At 42.6% G+C, this 19,861-nt stretch overlaps 2 protein-coding genes across 4 annotated transcripts; both read left to right on the top strand.

Moving 5' to 3' along the window:
- The first annotated feature begins 613 nt into the window (after window positions 1-613).
- Window positions 614-10,373, top strand: ttc21b (tetratricopeptide repeat domain 21B). Its single transcript, XM_020089906.2, has 29 exons — window positions 614-804; window positions 1,139-1,268; window positions 1,706-1,816; window positions 1,922-2,088; window positions 2,199-2,321; window positions 2,566-2,723; window positions 3,201-3,285; window positions 3,432-3,530; window positions 3,632-3,824; window positions 3,926-4,023; window positions 4,288-4,488; window positions 4,653-4,782; window positions 4,873-5,030; window positions 5,355-5,579; window positions 5,663-5,901; window positions 6,132-6,204; window positions 6,712-6,822; window positions 6,908-7,046; window positions 7,406-7,512; window positions 7,702-7,890; window positions 8,099-8,209; window positions 8,302-8,383; window positions 8,482-8,632; window positions 8,721-8,882; window positions 8,983-9,178; window positions 9,460-9,684; window positions 9,835-9,955; window positions 10,054-10,121; window positions 10,203-10,373. The coding sequence occupies exons 1-29, from the start codon at window positions 781-783 to the stop codon at window positions 10,278-10,280; spliced, it is 3,954 nt and encodes a 1,317-aa protein (XP_019945465.2). The 5' UTR covers window positions 614-780; the 3' UTR covers window positions 10,281-10,373.
- A 933-nt stretch (window positions 10,374-11,306) lies between these two features.
- Window positions 11,307-19,861, top strand: galnt3 (UDP-N-acetyl-alpha-D-galactosamine:polypeptide N-acetylgalactosaminyltransferase 3 (GalNAc-T3)). 3 transcript variants are annotated; one of them, XM_020089907.2, is made up of 12 exons: window positions 11,307-11,492; window positions 11,931-12,225; window positions 12,531-13,065; window positions 13,831-14,003; window positions 14,553-14,702; window positions 14,806-15,040; window positions 15,123-15,240; window positions 15,687-15,887; window positions 17,717-17,848; window positions 18,159-18,260; window positions 18,344-18,496; window positions 18,588-19,861. In XM_020089907.2, the coding sequence occupies exons 3-12, from the start codon at window positions 12,569-12,571 to the stop codon at window positions 18,699-18,701; spliced, it is 1,875 nt and encodes a 624-aa protein (XP_019945466.1). In that variant the 5' UTR covers window positions 11,307-11,492; window positions 11,931-12,225; window positions 12,531-12,568; the 3' UTR covers window positions 18,702-19,861. The 3 variants fall into 3 exon arrangements, with proteins under 3 accessions (XP_019945466.1, XP_069388613.1, XP_069388611.1); XM_069532512.1 differs by lacking the exon at window positions 11,307-11,492 and adding an exon at window positions 11,629-11,660; XM_069532510.1 differs by lacking the exon at window positions 11,307-11,492 and adding an exon at window positions 11,723-11,832.

Below are 19,861 nucleotides of genomic sequence, written 5' to 3'. Positions count from 1 at the left end.
TGCCAGCAGTTAATTTACATTTGTCACGTTTTAATAAATATTCCCAGATTTGACCATATAGCAGTTTCAGCTAAATACTGCATAATGATAATAATAATAATCAGACGTTGGGGATATAATAATAATAATAATAATAATAATAATAATAATAATAATAATAATAATAATTGTGTTGTTCTTGTTGTTCTACTAATATTATTATTTCCATTATTTATTATTATTGCTAATAATATAATAGGACTAATAATTATAGAAACATTTTACTGTATAATAAAGGACTTCTGATTCTGATAAAGGTGTAACAGCGCCACCTAGGAGGCAGAAGGTGAAACTAGCTCGATTCGATTTCAAAGATGGCGACACTCTATTATGATTATCCCTAAATTGAGTCTGTCAGGCTTCAAGCCAAGCTGACAGCCCCAGGACACTTCACCACCCTTCGTCCAACAAATCCAAACAATTAAATCTTACACATTTCATAAACATTATCTGTCATTTTTATGGTTTAACTCTTTCCAACAACTCCGAATGACGCTTGTACACGAGCAGGCGGCGCTCAGGTTGTGCCTGGAAGGAAACACTCGGGGGAAAATAACCTTCACGACACGTCCTCGTTACCAAGTTACCAGGCAACGCTAAAGGAGTTGGTGCAAGATGGCGTGAGAACCAAGAAACCCGCACTAACGTCGCTTTTAACGCTAAAACTAAACACACACGGGGTCAAGTGATAGTTGGTTTCAGGTTGGTTATTGTTTAAGAGCACAAAGCTTCTCAGCCAAGATGGAGGATGAAGAAACAACGCTGGTAAGCGCCTATGTTTTGATGGTACAGTGCTGTGAGGGTTTAGCCTGTGCTGTGGGAAAGTAATCAAGAAGTGGTTGGCGATGTGTGAGAGAATAAATTGTCCTTTTAAAATGAGAAACAGCAGCGAACGACGAGGACAGACATCGGCTAACGTTAAGGATGAGCTAGCTAACATGAGCAGAAGCCAAACGCAGGACTCCTTTGGTTTGCACGACGTTATTTGGTCCTGTTGTGGAAACGACCCTGGCTGCAGCTAGTGTCAGGGATTTCTTGGTAATAAACAAACCCACCTTGTTCTTCCTGTGCTCCTGACCTCCTCTCTGTCTCCACACAGGCTTTGATCAAGTACTACTGCTACGAGAAATACTTCAACCACGCTGTAAACGCAGCAGCAGCTGCTCAGAGGAAGTTTGGCAGTGATCACGTCTGCAGTTTCTTCCATGCTTATGGGTCCCTGATGCAAGGTAGGATTCAAAACTCAACACAAATAATAGTATTGGAGCGATAAAGTATAATATAAACATACTGGAGCATAAAGTTCAAAATGTTTGTTTCTCTTTATTATCGTAATATTATGACTTTTTCCTCGTTAGATTACGATTTTATTCCAGTAATATTATGACCCTTTTCTGCTTAAATTATTACTTTATTTGTTTAATATAATTACTTTTTTCTTATCAAATTTCAATTCCTACAATTTCATATTCTCTCAATATTATGACCTTTTTCTCATCAGTACTAGTTTATTCTCATAATGTTAAGGGATTATTCTCGAACTCTCAAAATGCTTTGTTTTCTTCAGTATGACCCTAATACTCCATTGTACATCAGCCTTTTCTGATCAGACTATTGTGTCTTTGTCGTGTGCCGCACATGCACCTATGTCGTTGTCTCAATACAGATCAGATTCAAGAAGCCTGTGTGGAGTTGGACACATTGAGAGATAGTCGAGATGTATCTCTCTGCACATTGATGGCTCTTGTCTATGCTGAGAAAAAGAAGACACACTCAGGTAATCCAGTAGTCGTCTTTTGATTCATAGCATGGCTGTCTAACTTTGAACACTCAGCACTAGACAAACTTGTTGATAGTATTGTAAGTGTCACTGTATTCACAGACAGAGAAGTCATTCAAGAACTTGATGCTAAGGTCAAAGAGGATCGTAAAAGTGCATCTCCCAAGAGTCTTTACTATGCTGGGCTGTTTCTTTGGCTGTTGGGGCGGAATGAAAAGGCAAGGGAGTACACAGAGAGGATGATCAAACTCTCCAATGGCTCTAGAGAGGTGAGATATGCATGTCATGTGTTAAATAAATCAATATTATTGTTGTCCATTTTTATGCAAAGCATTTAAGTGTATGAAATGGCAAGTTCACGTTGATATTTCTTGTTCAGGGGACAATCCTAAAGGCCTGGATAGATGTGACATCTGGTAAAGACGCCTACGCCAGGAAGGCTGGAAAACACTTTGATGAGGGACTGAAGGAGAAAGCAGACGTCTTTGCCCTGATGGGAAAGGTGAGATCAGAACGACAAATTCAAATTGTAAAGGCCTTCTTTAACACAGCTGAAAATGTTATGGTACATAACATTTCTCCTATTCTCCATATCCTCTTACTGTATTGTGTCTATAATTGCCTTGATTTATTCCAGCTTTGCTCTCTTGGTTTGTCTTTTTATGTTAAAGGGTCAGACTTATATTCCTGGTTCTATTTAGCTTGTGCATATGATACACCCTAAGTAATGCTTTGGTTTGTTCTAGGCACAATACTATGAATATCGCCAGAACTACTCCGGAGCACTGGAGATGGTAAACCAGGTCATCGTGAGTTTCCCTGAGTTTGTGCCTGCTCTTATCAAGAAGATGAAACTGTCGCTCAGCCTGCAAGACTGGGAGCAAACCATGGAGGCAGCACACAGGTAATTGTTAACAAATTTTACACAGAGGTCACATCTCTCTCAGCAGAAGCTTATCTGAACTTTCATTTTTAAGAAGTGGTTACAATCACCACCAGGCATGTAAATAGCAATCTGCCTCTACAAATGGCTCAATATTCAAGTGCAAATAAAACACAAGCATGATGCTTCAAACCAGTGCATACTGACTAAGCCATTGTTTGTGTTCACCCCTTCTGACCTTAGCAAGCGTCAACCACCATAAGAGGCCAAAATGCAGGAGTCAAACGCAGTTTCAGGGAATTGTAGCAAGCAGCACACAGGTGACTGTACAATCTTTGGCAGCCCTCACAATTACTTTGAGTTTTCATTTTATTCGACTGGAAGCTCAATACAGCAGTGCAGCAGTATCGTATGTTCTATTACTATCAATCAAAGCAATCCCAGCTTATTAAATGTAGAAGATGGACTGCATTCACTGCACTGTGTGTCATGTTTCAGGCTTTTACAGAAGGATAAAAATAACCTGGAGGCAGTTCGGATGTTAGCTCTACATTCTTTATGCAGAGATGGAGATGTTACTGAGGTAAAGATCACACAATTTCATACTTTTAACTTCTGCAATCAGCAGGAACCAACATAGAATAAAAAAAAGTGTGACTGATGTTTGAGCTGTAGCAAAGTGAAAATGATGATCAATTTACTGCAACTGTTTTATTTGTCTCTTGACAGTCAGTGAAGCAGCTTTCAAATCTCAACAGCAACTTGGATTTTCTGGAACCGCACAACCCTGAGCTTTTCTACAGAATGTCTCTCGCCTTCACTCGTGTTGTAAGATGATTTTCTATATGCTCTCAAAATTCTTAATGCTCCATTTAAAGAATTTCTTCTCTTGCATAGAATCTTTGGATTTAGGACTCTTCTTGTTGTAGTGTGGACGGAATGAGAAAGTGATTGAGCAGACGTTCAGGATGGTGGAGAGAGCCTTCTCTGTGGCATCAAGGGACTCCGATTTAGCCACGGAGTTGGGCTACCAGATGGTCCTTCAGGGCAGAATCAAGGAGGCCATGAAGTGGTACAAGACCGCCATGACCTTGGATGAGACCAGCGTTTCTGCTTTGACCGGTAACATGTTACAATAATTAATCGTTTGTCTACACAACACTTAGATTCCTTGCATATGATTTAATTTGAACATTAAATATTTTTTCATTTCTGTTACCTAGGCATAATTCGTTGCCAGCTGATAGAAGGCCACCTCGAGGATGCAGAACAACAGTTGGAATTTCTCACAGAGATTCAACAATCTATTGGAAAATCAGGGGTATTGTCTGTTTGTAAATGCTGATAGACAAGGACATGAAAAGTCTTTTTGCTCTATTATTAGAATCCTCTGCAAAGGACTAACATGGTTTAGAATTATTAGATTTACGTAAATAAAGACAAAACAAGAGAATCTGGCAAGAAGCAGCAGTGGTAATTCAATATTTAGATTTTTGTTTTGCCCTTGTCCTCCTGCTGACCACATTACTTTAATCTAATAGTTTTTGCTTTTCTCCTTCTCATCATTATCCCCCCACTCTGTTAGGAGCTACTGTACCTGCGTGCTTTACTGGCGGCGAAGAAGCACCGACCACAGGAAGAGATTACCAACCTGCTGAACGATGCAGTGGACACACACTTCTCCACACTGCAGGGCCTGCCTCTGGGAACGGAGTACTTGGAGAAGGTCAACCCCGACTTTCTTTTGGAGATTGTCAAAGAGTATCTGGCACTTTGTCCTGCTAAGGTAAGGATGGGTTCAATTTGGGCTATGTGAGAGAGCCTCAGTCAGACATTTATTTTTCCACCAAAGATTGTGTTCTATATTTTACTCATTTCGAGATAGTTTGGTAGGGATGTGCATACGTTATCTTCTTTTATAAATAACACTTTTATTGTTTTGTGTTTTAGCCTTTATCCCAGGGCCAAACTCCTGCTCCTCAACTCCAGCACTGTGCCACATTGTTGGATACGGTTGTCAAGATTGTGCCAGGTCTCCTTCAAGGGGTCTTCCTGCTCGCAAAAGTCAGATTTCAGTCTGGTGAGCGATGCATTTCAAATATATATACTTGCTTGTTTGTTAGTTTTCAAGTTGCTTCTAATTTAAACTGCGCTGCTTCTTTTCATCCAGGTGACACTGACGCTGCCCAGAGCAGTCTACATCACTGCTTGGAACAGTGTCCATCTCATGCAGATTCTCATCTACTAATGGCACAGATCCATCTGCTGCAGGGTAACTTCACGTTGTGTTCCCAGTCTCTTGAACTCTGCCTCAGCCATAACTTTGAGGTAAGATCACCATCAAGATGACAGTATCATTGGATGCTAAATCTTTATGAGACAGAATTACAGCTCTTATACCTTTGTCTATAACAGTTACAACCATGCCAGCTTGTCCCCAGCTCGACATATTAATACAGCAAAGAATAAAACAGCAACCAGTAAATAAAGAAGGGGTCTTTGATGTTATTGTCAGTATTTACAAGATAACAGCACGTTTTTGTAAATGCCAACAGTTTAGAGATGTTTGGATATGTAGTCAGGTTTGGTATGTTGATATTGTTTGCAAGGATCACATATCCGAATGTATCATGACTTCCTGTCTCATTCCAGATTCGAGAACATCCTTTGTACCACCTGATCAAGGCTCAGAGTCAGAAGAAAATGGGGGAACTGACAGAGGCTATTCAGACATTGCAGATGGCCATGGGTCTTCCAGGTGTCCGCAGAGCTGGATCATCATCCAAGTCCAAGAGTAAGAAGATTGAGCTGAGCCCTGCTGACTGTGTCTCTGTCTTCTTGGAGTTAGCTGAGGCCCTGTGGCTCAACGGGAAACAGGTATGATACTTTGATATTACACTTGTGTCTGGCCATGTTGAAAAAAGTACAGTATAACCTTATGAACTGATTTAATATTTCAGCATGAAGCAGCAAAGGTGATGCAAGATGCGATCAATGAGTTCTCGGGGACTCCTGAGGAGTTACGTGTCACCATTGCCAACGCGGACCTGGCCCTCCTCCGCGGTGACACCGAGCTGGCGCTGAGTATGCTGAGAAACATAACCCCTGAGCAGCCCTACTACATCCAAGCCAAGGAGAAAATGGCAGACATATATCTGAACCACAGAAAAGAGAAACGTCTGTACGCAAGCTGTTACAGGTGAGCAGCACATTTGGAATCTAAAAGAACATAAAGATGCATATTCAATTTGAAACCTTGTGTGTTTTAAATCTTTGCTTTTACAGTATTAACAATCTTCTCTTGGTCTCTGGTGCTACTGGCATTGACAGCTAATAAAACATGGCTGAACCTCAGACCAGCATAAGACGTACAGTATGTCTGCATGATGAAGTCCACCATAAATGATGTGGTATCTTTCTTTTCTCCAGAGAGATGGTGGAGAAGATGCCCAGCCCTCACACATATCTCTTGCTAGGGGATGCCTACATGAACATTCAAGAAGTAAGTTGGAGATATTTACATTTTCTCATGACATCTGAGATCAGTTTTAAAGGTGCTACAAGCTTCAAATAACTAAAATCTGTCTAAATTGTCTAATCACAGTTTTATATTGGCTAAGTCAATTATGCCTTTTCCAAAATAGCAAAACTCAAAGATATACTGACCCAGACTGAAGGACAGGAGGACAGTTAGCCACGTAGCCATGAAGCCATGATCAAAGGGTAGAGATACTGTGCTATACATAAACAGCTTCAAGAGCAGAAGGTAGGAAGGGGAGACTGGTCATGCTGACGTATACTCTGGTTGTGAGTAAATTCTGAGCTCAACACTCAGATAAGGTATCTGCAGCTTTCCCATCAGCTCTTGGCTTGAAGCACGCAGCGTCATTCCGTGTGTTTACCCAATCTTCACGACATGAAAATTATAACTGTCAGCCTGAATAATATTTACACAAACCTAAAACCAAACAAATGTTGACACTACTTTAACGTCATGTGTCATCCTCAGCCAGAGAAAGCCATCAGTGTTTATGAGCAGGCTTTGAAGAAAAACCCCAAAGATGGGGCTTTAGCCAGCAAGATTGGAAAAGCCCTGGTCAAGACTCATAACTACGTCAAGGTTTGTTTGTACACTCATCGAACAATAATCACAATTCACACACAGACAAACCACTGCTGGCACTAATAATGCTGCTGCTACACAGGCAATAAACTACTACGAAGCTGCTTTGAAAACTGAGCAACAGAACTTCCTGCGCTATGACCTGGCAGAGCTGCTGATGAAGATGAAGCAGTATGAGCGCTGTGAGAGAGTCCTGCATGAGGCTCTGGCCCATGAACCAGGTGCTGAAGGTGTTTCCTTAAACACAGTGGACAACCCATATCAAACACAACAATAAGAACAAGAACAAGAGAATCTAGTCATGAGGATAGTTTGTGTTTGTATAGGGCTGTACATTCACTTTTGTGCGCACAGCACTGATGCTACAGTTTTGTAGCACAGGCCACAAGGTTGCAGTGTTACCATCTCTGAAAACAATACTGGTATAAAGCATTTAAACAGGTTCAAGGTGCACAAATACCAAACCTTAACAAGCAATGTTTTCAGATATTGTATTTATTTTAGGGACATTACAACTGCATAAAAACTTTTATTGTCTTGTTGTGTTTCTAACCAAATGTTTGTCTTTGGAACTTCACAGGGAATGAACTAACAGTTCTCTCAGATGATTGTCGTTATCTGGTCCTGTTGGCAAAGATCCAAAATAAGGTCGACAAAAATGAGGAAGCTTTACTTTCTCTGCAAAGAGTGAGTTGTTCTCGTTTCTCACTCATGTTTTTACATTTTGTTTCAGTTCACCTGCCTGCCTAAAAAGACAGACATAAAACAATGCCAGCTTTCTTGAATCCCAATCATCTTTTACTTGTTTATATAGAATTGATGACGATAAGAACTGTATTTAATTCTGTAATAAGGTTGTATTTTTGCTGTTCACAGGCCCGGGATGTGCAGGCCAAGGTGCTGAAGCGGGTGCAGTTGGAGCAGCCTGACGCCGTCCCCATACAGAAACAGCTTGCAGCGGAGATCTGCGCTGAGATCGCTAAACACTACACAAGTCTCAGGGGCTATGAGAGAGCAGTCAAATTCTACAAAGAAGCTCTTGTGTATTGTGAGACCGATCGCAAGGTCAGTGCAGCTGAATCAAAAACGTTCTGTGTGCTCACTGCAGCTGTGGTTCACAAGCATCTTTTAGTGCCGCACCCTTGTATTTCCAAAATTTTGTGATCATAGTTGTTGATGTAGGAAAAAAAGCTTTGTTTATCTTCCCTACGTTATTCCACAAATAATCTTGTCACATCAACTTTAGATAAATGAATGCGCTCCCTGTTCCTAGGTGATGATGGAGTTGGCTCGGTTGTGCCTCACTCTGGATGAGGTTGACGCGTGCCAGGAGCAGTGCAGCGTCATTCTGAAGAATGACCAGTTTAATGAGGACGCAACTCTGGTTTGTTCTGTCTGACTGCCATCACAATTGTGTGTAACCTTTTCTTTGGAACTAATTCATAGAACTAATTTCTTACATGTGTTCGTCCTCAGATGATGGCTGACATTTTGTTTAGGAAGCAGGACTATGAACAGGCAGTTTTCCACTTTCAACAGCTCCTGGAGCGCAAACCAGGTGCAACAAAGACATGTTTCTCTTTCCTTTTTTTCTTTTTTTAAACACAAATTGGTGCTTAATGTAATTTGACCTTTTGGAAACGCATGTTATTTCAGACAACTACCAAACTCTGTCACGACTTATTGACTTGTTGAGGAGGGCCGGGAAGCTGGAAGAAGTGCCCAGATTTCTTGATATGGCAGAAAAAGATTCTTCCAGGACTAAGTTTGACCCTGGGTTTAATTACTGCAAAGGACTTTATCTGTGGTAAGTTTTGAAGTGTTTCCTCTTGACTGCGCCAACATGTGTTTTGAGTGTAGTCTTTTTTGTGATTAAGCTTTTCCTTGTTGCTCAGGTACACAGGAGAACCCAATGATGCCCTGCGACACTTCAACAAAGCACGGAAAGACAACGACTGGGGTCAAAACGCTGTGTATAACATGATTGAAATTTACCTAAACCCTGACAATGACACCATGGGAGGAGAAGTGTTTGAGAATCTTGATGGTGAAATTGGGTAGGCAGCAGCTGCAGCAGGAGCTCATCTGTGAAATGATATACTCTATACTCGTGTGTTTATAAACCTACAGTCCTAACCTCTAGTGGTTACTCATCAGGAACTCAACAGAGAAGCAGGAGTCAGAGCAGCTCGCTGTGAGAACGGCTGAGAAACTGCTGAAGGAGTTAAAGCCTCAGACGCCGGGCGGACACATTCACCTCCGCATCCTGGAGAACTACTGCTCTTTGGCGACCAAACAGAAGGCCAATGTGGAGAAAGCCCTGGGTGTTTTCACAGAGATCGCAAACAATGAGGTAAGTAAACTAGATGGTGCATATGATTAACACCACTCCCTCTCACTTGTGTAAATAAACCCACCCCAGGAGCTGCACATTATTTCAGGGCCCCTTTTAATGTCAGTCATTCCATTTGATAATAAACTTCACAGTGAACTGTGTCAGTCTGAATCCAATGAGTTCAGTTCATGAATTATATTTGTTAAAAGAAAAATCACATTTTATTTTTTAACTTGAAATAAGGGAAGGGTTGTTGTCAGATTAATCCTGTTCAACTGAAATTCTTTGGTTAAATCCAGAAAGACAACGTCCCGGCACTGTTGGCCCTGGCGACAGCTTATATGATGCTTAAGCAAACGCCGCGAGCTAGGAACCAGCTTAAACGCGTCGCTAAGATGAACTGGAGCCTTGTTGACGCCGACGAGTTCGAGAAGAGCTGGCTGCTCCTGGCGGACATCTACATCCATTCAGGGAAGTATGACATGGCCGGGGACCTGCTGAAGAGATGCCTCAATCACAACAAGGTCAGAACTGAAGATTCTGTGTTTCATTATGATTTCATTTCCTTTGCATATTCATACAGAATTCTTTTTCTTCATTATTTAGATTGTTTTGATAATACAGAGGCTTTTATTCTAAATACTTTGTGATAACAACTGCAATTCTTTCCACAGTCGTGCTGTAAAGCTTATGAATATCTGGGCTACATAATGGAAAAAGAGCAGGCCTTCCGTGATGCAGCGCTCAACTATGAACTGGCTTGGAAATATGGAAATCGGACCAACCCGACTATTGGTGAGTCTATTGAAATCACATCCAGGTGTGTCTGTAACGACAAAGGGGTTTAAGAGAATTATATATATATTTTAAACATTGTCTTTTTTTTATTCCAGGATATAAGCTTGCTTTCAACTACCTTAAAGCAAAGAGGCATGTGGATGCCATAGATGTTTGTCATAAGGTGAGACACCTGAGGACAGTTTCAGTTTTAGAACTTCAAACTTTCTTTTATCCCATGAATCATGTTTGCTTTTGTCCACAGGTCCTGTCCGCTCATCCAAATTATCCGAGGATGAGAAAGGACATCCTGGACAAAGCTCGCACTGCCCTAAGATCGTAGTGTTGGACCTGTGTGTGTGTGTGTCTGTGTGAGTCTGTGCTTACATGACAGATGGAACCAAAGTTTCTGTAATAAAAATGTATTCATCTTTGATGGAGTGCACTTTCATTGTTTGGTTTGCACTGTCAAATGTAATTTCTTTGGGAGTATATGAATGTGCTGCTGACATTCCTGAAGGAAAACCACAGAGTGCAGGGGGGGGTTCAGGCACATGCAGCATTTTCTTCCCTCACACTGACACCAAACTCAATATCACAATGTATTTTTTGGAACTTAAAATAAAGGGCCGGTAAAATCTCAAATACAGAACATTTAAACTTAATCTACAACTGAAATGTTTCCCCTATCTGTTAATACATCCACCAAGCACATTAAGTTTTGTGGTTCTGTGGATTATGCTAATGCATATCAACTAATATCCATGAAGTTTTGCTCAGGGTTGCAGCATTGCACTTTAAGAATGAACTCAACCACTTTTGGGGCAGATCCAGATCAGTGGGTACAGCCTGGAGTTGCTTTGCATGACAGTGTGTTTTCAACGATTCAGTGATTTCTCAGAGAATAAGTCATGGACCTTGAAAAAATAATGACACACGTGGACATTGAAAAGTTTGTTAATATTTAAAGACTAAGCAAATACTTTTTTGTACATTGTTTCGTCTCAGCCCGAGTCAAACTCACTGACTCTGACACCAAATTGCAGAGAATAAATGGATAATGAATAAATACACAAATCCTGCCCTTTATCATATTAGTGTTATCATGGGCCACAGCATATTGTGAGGTATACCCTGCTAATCCCACCCCTGATTACTATTAGAATGTATGTTTACATGTATATAGATATTCCTGCTTTGAATAAAGTTTGTTTTAGAATTATGATGGCTCTTTGGTCAGACTTTTCTTTTTACTGATTGATTATTGTTTTATGAATACATTCACAATAGAATAGACACATATTTAACGTCTCTGGGTCTTTTCATTTTCAAGCACGACAGGGGGGAAGTAGGACACAGTGGACATTTTACTAGACATAGTTAAGTGGCTGCCTGCCGTGGAGAGGACGCCTCTGCAGATGGACTCAGTGTGCCAGCCAGAGGCGGAGAGGCAGGGCGCCTGAGCGGGCTCCCTGCGGCTGGAGTCCGCTGCGTTTCTCCATCAAGCATGAGAGAAACCAGAGGGAAACGAAAGCGAACAGACAAAGTTACACTGGTGAGTGTCATCTTTCTTTTTCAACTTCTAACACTCAACGTGGGCAGATGCACTTAAAAACGAAACTTTACGCACGCGTGCATGTGCGTTTTTGAAAGTGTCGGTGGTTCCCGGCTGTGGTGTTTTTCCTCAGAGAAGCTGATTGGACGCGGTGGGGCTGTGTGTGGGGTACTGTGCGTTCCTCCGTTTATTTGTAACCCAGCAACTGTCCCGCTGAATGACCAGTTGAACAAATCCCATTAATGACACCATTATTGAATCCGTGGAGAACTGTGCGCAGGATCCGTGGAGGCAGTCACCGCGCAGAACTCTACCAGGAGGACAAGTGTTTGATTCCGCTGTGATTCAAGCTAAATCTGTATAAAACTAAAAGTTATGACGGGAGTAGACAGAAGGAACAGCTGAGTCGCTGTGTCATCGTGTCTTCTCTTTCTTCAGGTATGGATCTGGACACGCACAGCTCTCCTCTGCGCAGGCGCACCAGCTCGTCCCCTCCTTCTACCTGAGGGCAGCGCACCTTGATCCAACGAGACGGAAGTTTCGTGAGGGCGGAAAACAGCAAATCCCTTTTTTCTCGTGTGTCACTGGCTCCACGGGAGAGTTCGCTCGGAGTTCAACAAGGAAGTAACAAGAGGATCTCCGGTCCGAGCAGGATGCGATGCGTCGGGTCTCACGGGAACAACTGAAAGGTCTTTCCCAACCTTAACAATCTGTACTGGTCCTGCGCCTCATGGTACGTGGTCTCTTGCTCTGCAGGAATCCGGATCAGAGTGTGTCTGCTGATTTCATGAGACAATCTTGAATATTTGATTTGTAGATAACAGCAGATTAGTTTTAGATTCTCCAGCAGCTGCTTTTTTATTTCAAACAGTAACAAATGTTTACATTTCTAATGTTTGAACTTACAGTTGAAGGTGTTCATGTTGATTTAGTGACATGGCCCTGCCGGTAATATTTACCTGACAGCCAAGTATCTTCAATGAGATGATTGCATGTCCATGTTAAGTGTCATTAATCATGTGAATGTATTTATTACAGCTGCGGTCCAAAGGCAGCCTGGTCTCCACTGAAGAAGAATGATAGCTCTCCGCAGAGTGCTCCGCAGGAGATTGCACCCAATCAAACTGGTGATAGTGGCCCTTGTCTTTGTCACATTTGTGTTCCTCATACAATGGGAAGTGGGGAGCCAGAACCAACAAGAGGAGCCCTGGCTGAAGGAGATGGTGGTGAAGCGGGACGCCATGCTGGGCATGGTGATGGGGGCTGTCAATAACTTCAGGGATGCCATGCCAAAGATGCAGATCAGAGCCCCTGTGCGTCAGCAGGACAAAGCAGACAGCACGTCCTGTCTGCCAGGTCACTACACTGCTGCTGAGCTCAGGCCGGCCCTGGAGCGGCCTCCTCAGAGCCCCCTCTCCCCCGGAGCTGCTGGGAAACCTTTCCACACAGACTCGCTGAGCCCCGAGGAGCAGAAGGAGAAGGAGAGGGGTGAGGAGAAGCACTGCTTTAACCTGTACGCCAGTGACCGCATCTCCTTGAGCAGAGACCTGGGAGCAGACACACGACCACCAGAGTACGTCAGTCTGTATCTTCCTTATGCTTTTGATAAACCTGTGCAAAATCACTCTAATGAGTTTCTGTAAAAATGTGCAAGATAGAACTGGAAGATCAAGGTACGAGTGAGCTTTGTTAACCAAATAATGTTTAATTCATTCTCTCAATGACTTAGATTTTTTTTTAAAGTACCTCATGTAATTGCACCACCTAGTGGGTGTAAATGCATCTCTGGTGCTGTACATGTTGTACTCCAGTTTTGATATTACTACTCAACCTTCTCATGCATTGGCCCAGAATTAAATTCACACACTGAAAAACACAGAGTACTACAGACGGGGTGAGGTAAAACCGAGTGTCTAACCCAAACCAAATGATCACAATTGCTTTTTTCGCAACTGTGGAAAAACCACAGAGAAGATTGTTCTGACTGGGACTTTGTTTTAGCATGCCTGCCCAGTTACTATGGCCAGTTCAGGAAGAAGCACGTTTGTGTTTGGCTAATTACGGCACATCCAAGTACATGTCAGTGCGTAGTCAGGACATGACAAAGACATAAAGACGGTCCATGTACTGGCTGTCTTATAAGGGATGAGTAACAAAGTCTCCCTGGCTCTGATATGGCAGGTATTTTCAAAGGCTGCCACACATGCAGTGTCACATTTGAAACGGACACCCCACAGGGGAGAGTCTGCAGTTGTAATAACTAGAACCATTGTGCCACTCAGGAGCTGCACCGGACAGTCACATCTTTGTGCTCTTTCCCCCCCTCCTCTCACTGCAGATGTATTGAGCAGACCTTCAAGCGTTGCCCCCCCCTGCCAACCACCAGTGTGATAATCGTGTTTCACAATGAGGCCTGGAGCACTCTGTTGAGGACAGTGTACAGTGTCCTGCACACCTCCCCGGCCATTCTCCTCAAGGAGATCATCCTGGTGGACGACGCAAGCGTGGACGGTAAAACTCAATGGGGGCCTTTCAGGACCGCCCCTCGCTCTCTTTTTCGGCTGGTTTGATTTCACGCTGCGTACTGGGTGGGCAGCTCCTCGGTGCGGCACAAAATGTGCAAAGAAGAGCTCCCTGCTCCTTCTGTGGCCCATGAAGTGGGTTACGGCAGGAAGCGAGGGGCTGCTGGTGAATACTTTCCTAAGAGGAATTAGTGGTGGCTGCGCTTAGAAATGAGTCAGAGTTAACTCCTGTAAACAGGTCAGATGGAGGTGGAGTGGAGAAAGGTTTCAGAAAACACAGTCCATCTGATACTGTAAACTTATTTGTTGGGACACAGAGGGTTCCCTACTGTACAGTTCTCCTGACGAAGACATTAGAAAGGCAGTCTTTGTTTTTTAGCCTGAGGGGTGGGAATATTATGAATTTATCACTTTGGTAATAACCTTCATGGGGCTGTTTAAGATATGCAACATTCACTCATATCATCATTTTTACATATATAACATATATCCCTCATAACTCAACTTTGTGTTTGATTGATATATCCTGTACTTTCAGATGTTTTGAAGGACGAGCTGGACGAGTATTTGAAGCACTTGAGCATTGTGAAAGTTGTCCGACAGCGAGAGAGGAAAGGTCTCATCACCGCTAGGCTGCTGGGTGCCGCTGTGGCCACGGGTGACACCCTCACCTTCCTGGACGCCCACTGTTAGTCAACACCTCTGATGTTACTCACACATGAAAAACCTGTTGCATAGTAGTCACACCCATTCACACCCATGGTTGTTGTCCTTATTTTGTGTTTAAACAGGTGAATGCTTTAACGGTTGGCTGGAGCCTCTGCTGGCAAGGATAGCAGATAACTTCACTGCAGTGGTCAGTCCCGATATCACGACGATCGATCTCAACACCTTTGAGTTTATGAAACCGTCGCCGTACGGCCAGAACCACAACCGGGGAAACTTTGACTGGGGCCTGGCGTTTGGCTGGGAGAGTCTTCCAGATCATGAGAGGAAGAGGAGGAATGATGAAACATACCCTATCAAGTTAGTAACAAAACAGTGCATGAACAAAAAATATCAACTTGTTGGAAATAGTAAAAAACCTTAAATGAGACTTTCTCCATAGGACTCCCACATTTGCTGGTGGACTCTTCTCCATCTCCAAAGAATATTTCTACCATATCGGAAGCTATGATGAACAAATGGAAATCTGGGGCGGCGAGAATATTGAAATGTCATTTAGGGTAAGACATCACTAAAGCTGCTTTCAGACATTAATCTCCAGGAGGGCTGAACGTGACAACGCAAATTTCCTACTGAGAGGCTCTGGACTTTCTGCGGAGTTTCTCCTGCCAGTCCCTCTGTAAGAACACTGGTATCTGAATCTCTCTGTCTGCCGCCCCACCTGAAGGGTCCGGAGTTTTCTATGCTGTTATCAACACTTCTGAGTGGAGAATCTCCTGCTGTGTTGTTCATGTGTGCAAAGTCAAACTCCAGAGAAAGTCCAGACCTAATTGTGAAGACCGTGCCTTTAGCCTTCATTCTGAATATACTTCAGTACTGTTAAATATCACTGAGCCTTTATCGCCTGTTGAATCATTCCAGTGTCCACGGCTGCAGACGTTTCTAAGTGCACGTCATTATAAGTGCACGTCATTATACTTCTGTGCTGTCGCCCATTAACTTGCAGGTGTGGCAGTGCGGAGGACAGCTGGAGATCATCCCTTGCTCCATTGTGGGTCACGTGTTCCGCACAAAGAGCCCCCACACCTTCCCCAAGGGCACCCAGGTGATTGCTCGCAACCAGGTACGTCTGGCGGAGGTGTGGATGGACGACTACAAGGAGATCTTCTACCGTCGTAACCAGCAAGCTGCACAGATTGCGAGAGATGTATGTACCGCTTCTATTGTGCCAGTCAAATCCTGTGTGTGCATCCTACTTTCAAAGTTCTGTGAAACCCACTGACGATGATGATGCAAATAGCTCTGCATCCTTATCTTCTGTTGTATCTTTAATAGTAGTGCTCCTCCCTCGAGACGTAACTCCAGCTTTAAATCTGATTACGACTTGCTTAACATACAGTTTAGGATTGCAATAGTTCTCAATGCAAGTTTTCTGTGGAGATGAAACAAGAAAGACAAGCTATTAGTGGCTGAAAGGGGGCGGAAGGAAGTCGACTCTGGTAAATGACACCAGGCCCTTTGCATTTCTCAACATATGGTCCCTTAGGTGCCATAAACTGCCTCTTCCCTGAGGGCTACACCTCACAAAGTGGGCCAGCCCCTCTCCCGCTGGCTTCAAACAGACAGCACTGTCATCAAGAGCTTCAAGGAATCTGCTGTAGCAGATATCAGCGTTAAACTAGTGTGAGCGGCAGCCTCGTCATTATATTAAGAGCTCTCGTTATTCAAGAGCGCAGAGGTGCCAGCGAAGCCTCTTAGAAGTGCTGTTACGCTTCAGCTTAAAAGGAGCAGTGATGGAATACCCTTGTCTCCAGTTAATTTGTTAAAGAAAGGAGTCATTAGAGCACTGGAACACAGTCATTGACTTTCCAGAAGTAGAGTATTTGTTTTAGTTAATGTGCATTTAGGTTTCTTTCTTTTTTTTTTGCAGTGTTTTTATAATTGGATGACAGTTCAGAGCTTCTCTCTGTCGATGGAGACTGCAGTCATTCATTCAGTCTGACATTCTGGTCCAAACTGAAATATCTCAACAACGGTCGTTTGTATTTCACTGACATTTGATACAAATCTCCGTGGAATATTTTTTTGTTCTTGAGTGAAATTACTTAACAACTATTGTAATGATATGCTATTAATCTTGGTGCAGACATTCATTGTCCCCAGAGGATGAATTGTTAAAACTTTGATTATCCCTTAGCTTTTCCTCAAGCACTACTATCCAGTCAGAATATGCCAATATGAATATGTCCAGTACTTTGTTTTTCATCATCAACCAGTTTCCCCCAGACTAAGCTATACTTTTCATTTCGTGCTAAATGTTAACTTGCTAAACTAAGATCGTGAGCATGGTAAACATTAAACTGGGGCATGTTAGCATACTGGTATTAGCATTAAGCTCAACCACTTTGCTCAGGTTTTCTCACAGAGCTGTTCTGGACACCATTACCTCTGTCAGGGAGGTTATGTTTTCATCTGCATATGTCTGTCCTTTATTTAGCACAATTCCAAGAAAACCACAAGGCGTATTACTGTAAAAATTGTTGGAATGATGTGGTATGGGTCAGAGAAATAGCCAATACATTTTGGTGAAGATTCAGGACTTTTTTTTTTTTTTCTTTTCTGTATCATTTCTGAGAGAATAACTGATCTAGGTGATTTGCTTGATCTGATATCTATGAGTGTGCAAGTCAGATCCAAATAAAAATCAGGATCTAGTGAATTTAAAATGTTGAAACTTTGCTGAGGTATGAACTATTAGTTCTTGATTTGATTTGCTTGTGTTTTCCTGTCCCATTCCATTTTTGTGTAAATTTTTTTTATCTGTGGATATTTTCAACTTCAAAAACTGTGGTCATGGCTTTCTCAGAATACTGCTACACAGAATTTCTTCAGTGGGTTTTTCTGGCCACATTTTCTTCACTTATATCAGATTAGTATTTAAAAAATATATATATCTCTGTTAGTGTGCAGTGTGTCTGCAGTGTGAGTTGACGAACTATATCAACAATATCTTCCTGGCTGCCATTGCTTTAACAGAAGTCATTTGGAGACATCTCAAAACGTGTGGACCTCCGGGCGCGGCTGCAGTGCAACAGCTTCTCCTGGTATTTGAAGAACGTTTATCCGGAGGTCTTCATGCCTGATCTCAACCCACTTCACTTTGGCTCTGTAAGATCTCACACACACACACACACACACACACACACACACACACACACACACACACACTCACTCACTCACTCAAACTCACACAAACTCACACACACCAGCTCTCTCTCTCTTTCCAAACCTCAGAGCTCTGTCTAGCCACTGTGGGTTTCCACATAGGATCTCCAGAGGGTATACTGAGCAGTTCCAATTTGACACCACCGAAAAGCACTCCAGAGACTAAAGTTGTTTGAACAGCTTGCACTGGATGTTGGTTTTTCATTTTGTTTCCTCCCACTGCTTTCCCCCTTCCCCTTCTTTTTCTCTGTAGGTGAAAAGTGTGGGCAAAGACTCATGTCTGGATGCTGGGGAGAACAATGAGGGTGGGAAAGAGCTGATCATGTACCAATGTCATGGACTAGGAGGGAACCAGGTCAGTTAGAAAACGTATTGGCAAAACATAGGAATGGCTTTAATCGCAGTACAGTGATGATTCCTTTTTTTTCTGTGTCGTAGTATTTTGAGTACTCCACACATCACGAGATTAGACACAACATTCAGAAGGAGCTGTGTTTGCACGGGGCCAGCGGGGCATTGAAGCTGGAGGACTGCCAGTATAAAGGCAGGAACACATTTGTAGGAGTGGAGCAAAAATGGGAACTGAAGGATGTGAGTTTTTTTCATGCATCTCTGCACTGTTTCAAAAGATTATGATTCATTGTTTAGGAAACTAACAGCGCTTTGTCCACTCTTCACGTAGAACCAGTTATTCTTCATCCCAGGACTGAACCTGTGTCTGAGTGCCCGTCACGAGCATCCTTCTCTCGCCGCGTGCAACCCCTCAGACAGATACCAGCTCTGGTCCTTTGTCTAATCACCACTTTACAAGTAGCTACTCCGTATGCATGAGGCATACTGAGTACATAAGAATACTATACTGTATGCAGTTATAATGCAAGTTTTTTTTTTAGATCATTGACATTGAGTTTTAATTTATTTTTATACATAGAAGAACTGAAGTGCTGCTGCTGGAGAGTTTGGACTTTGGGAGAAATCCAGTGTTTCTCTGCTGGAAGGAAAAGCATTGAAACAATAAGCCCCGGTCAGACTGTGAACTGAGATTCATAGAGCAATGAAGATCCACTGTGTGATCCAAGTGCCTCTTTTGTGTTTGAAATGTTTTCACTACTCCGAGTCTTCCCAGCCGTGCAGTATTAGGTAGGTAAAGACATCACTGAATATTTTCTGCAGAGACATGAACATGAATCTGACACAAAAAGCAAAGCAGGTCGTGAACATTATAAACTAGGATGACGCTCGGTAGAGAACATACCTCCACCAAGGCCAACAGTCCCCTTATCAAACCACAATTAAATTCACTAGAACTCCATTTTATTTCAATACATATCATTCCCCTAAATGTTTCAAGATTTTTGTATTATTCTCTGACAGATGTTTGACAAAAATGTTTGAAAACATCATATCGCACTAAAGAAAGAAAACATTGTCTTGGATCCGCCCCCTGATCCAGATTTGCACCAACAGCGAATGAGTTCTTCCCCGACCCATATGTCATCCCTCCACCGAGTTTCGTGGTAATCCGTCCTGTGGTTTTTGTGTAACCCTGCTAACAAACAAACACAGTCAAGAACCTCACCTCCTCGTCGGAGGTAACATGAGGTTCAAGCTGAACTCACAAAAATCCTACATGTTTCGCACCAAAGAGAAGAGGAAGTCTGAAACACACAGCTATGGTGTGCATTGTCCCTTTTTGTTTTGTTTTTTAAGAAACCTGGTGTTTGGTACCGTCCAGTGCCTTGGATGTCATTTTATTCTGGGTGGAAAGAATGGTTGGGGGATGGTGGTGGAACGGGTTATTGTATGGTGGGGTTCGACTCCTGCAGTGATCTGATGGAAATGGTTGAAGTCGATTTATTTAATTTAATTATCTCCTGATGTGAATTTCTAAGCCTTCAAAGTCTTAAGTTAAGAAAACTTTTGCCAAACAAACGGACGTAAAAAGAAAATAAAGAT

Source organism: Paralichthys olivaceus, chromosome 10, assembly GCF_024713975.1.
Source record: "Paralichthys olivaceus isolate ysfri-2021 chromosome 10, ASM2471397v2, whole genome shotgun sequence".
NCBI classification, from domain to species: Eukaryota; Metazoa; Chordata; class Actinopteri; order Pleuronectiformes; family Paralichthyidae; genus Paralichthys; species Paralichthys olivaceus.
Note: the sequence above shows the minus strand (reverse complement) of the source record. Positions and strands in the feature narration are given on the sequence as shown.

Coding starts and splice junctions, on each gene's coding strand:
- ttc21b (XM_020089906.2), top strand. CDS start 781: ATGGAGGATGAAGAAACAACGCTG. Junction 1,817..1,921: donor GAAAAAGAAGACACACTCAG/GTAATCCAGTAG, acceptor CTGTATTCACAG/ACAGAGAAGTCATTCAAGAA. Junction 3,531..3,631: donor CTCTCGCCTTCACTCGTGTT/GTAAGATGATTT, acceptor TTCTTGTTGTAG/TGTGGACGGAATGAGAAAGT.
- galnt3 (XM_020089907.2), top strand. CDS start 12,569: ATGATAGCTCTCCGCAGAGTGCTCCGCAGGAGATTGCACCCAATCAAA. Junction 14,004..14,552: donor GGACGACGCAAGCGTGGACG/GTAAAACTCAAT, acceptor CTGTACTTTCAG/ATGTTTTGAAGGACGAGCTG. Junction 14,703..14,805: donor CACCTTCCTGGACGCCCACT/GTTAGTCAACAC, acceptor GTGTTTAAACAG/GTGAATGCTTTAACGGTTGG.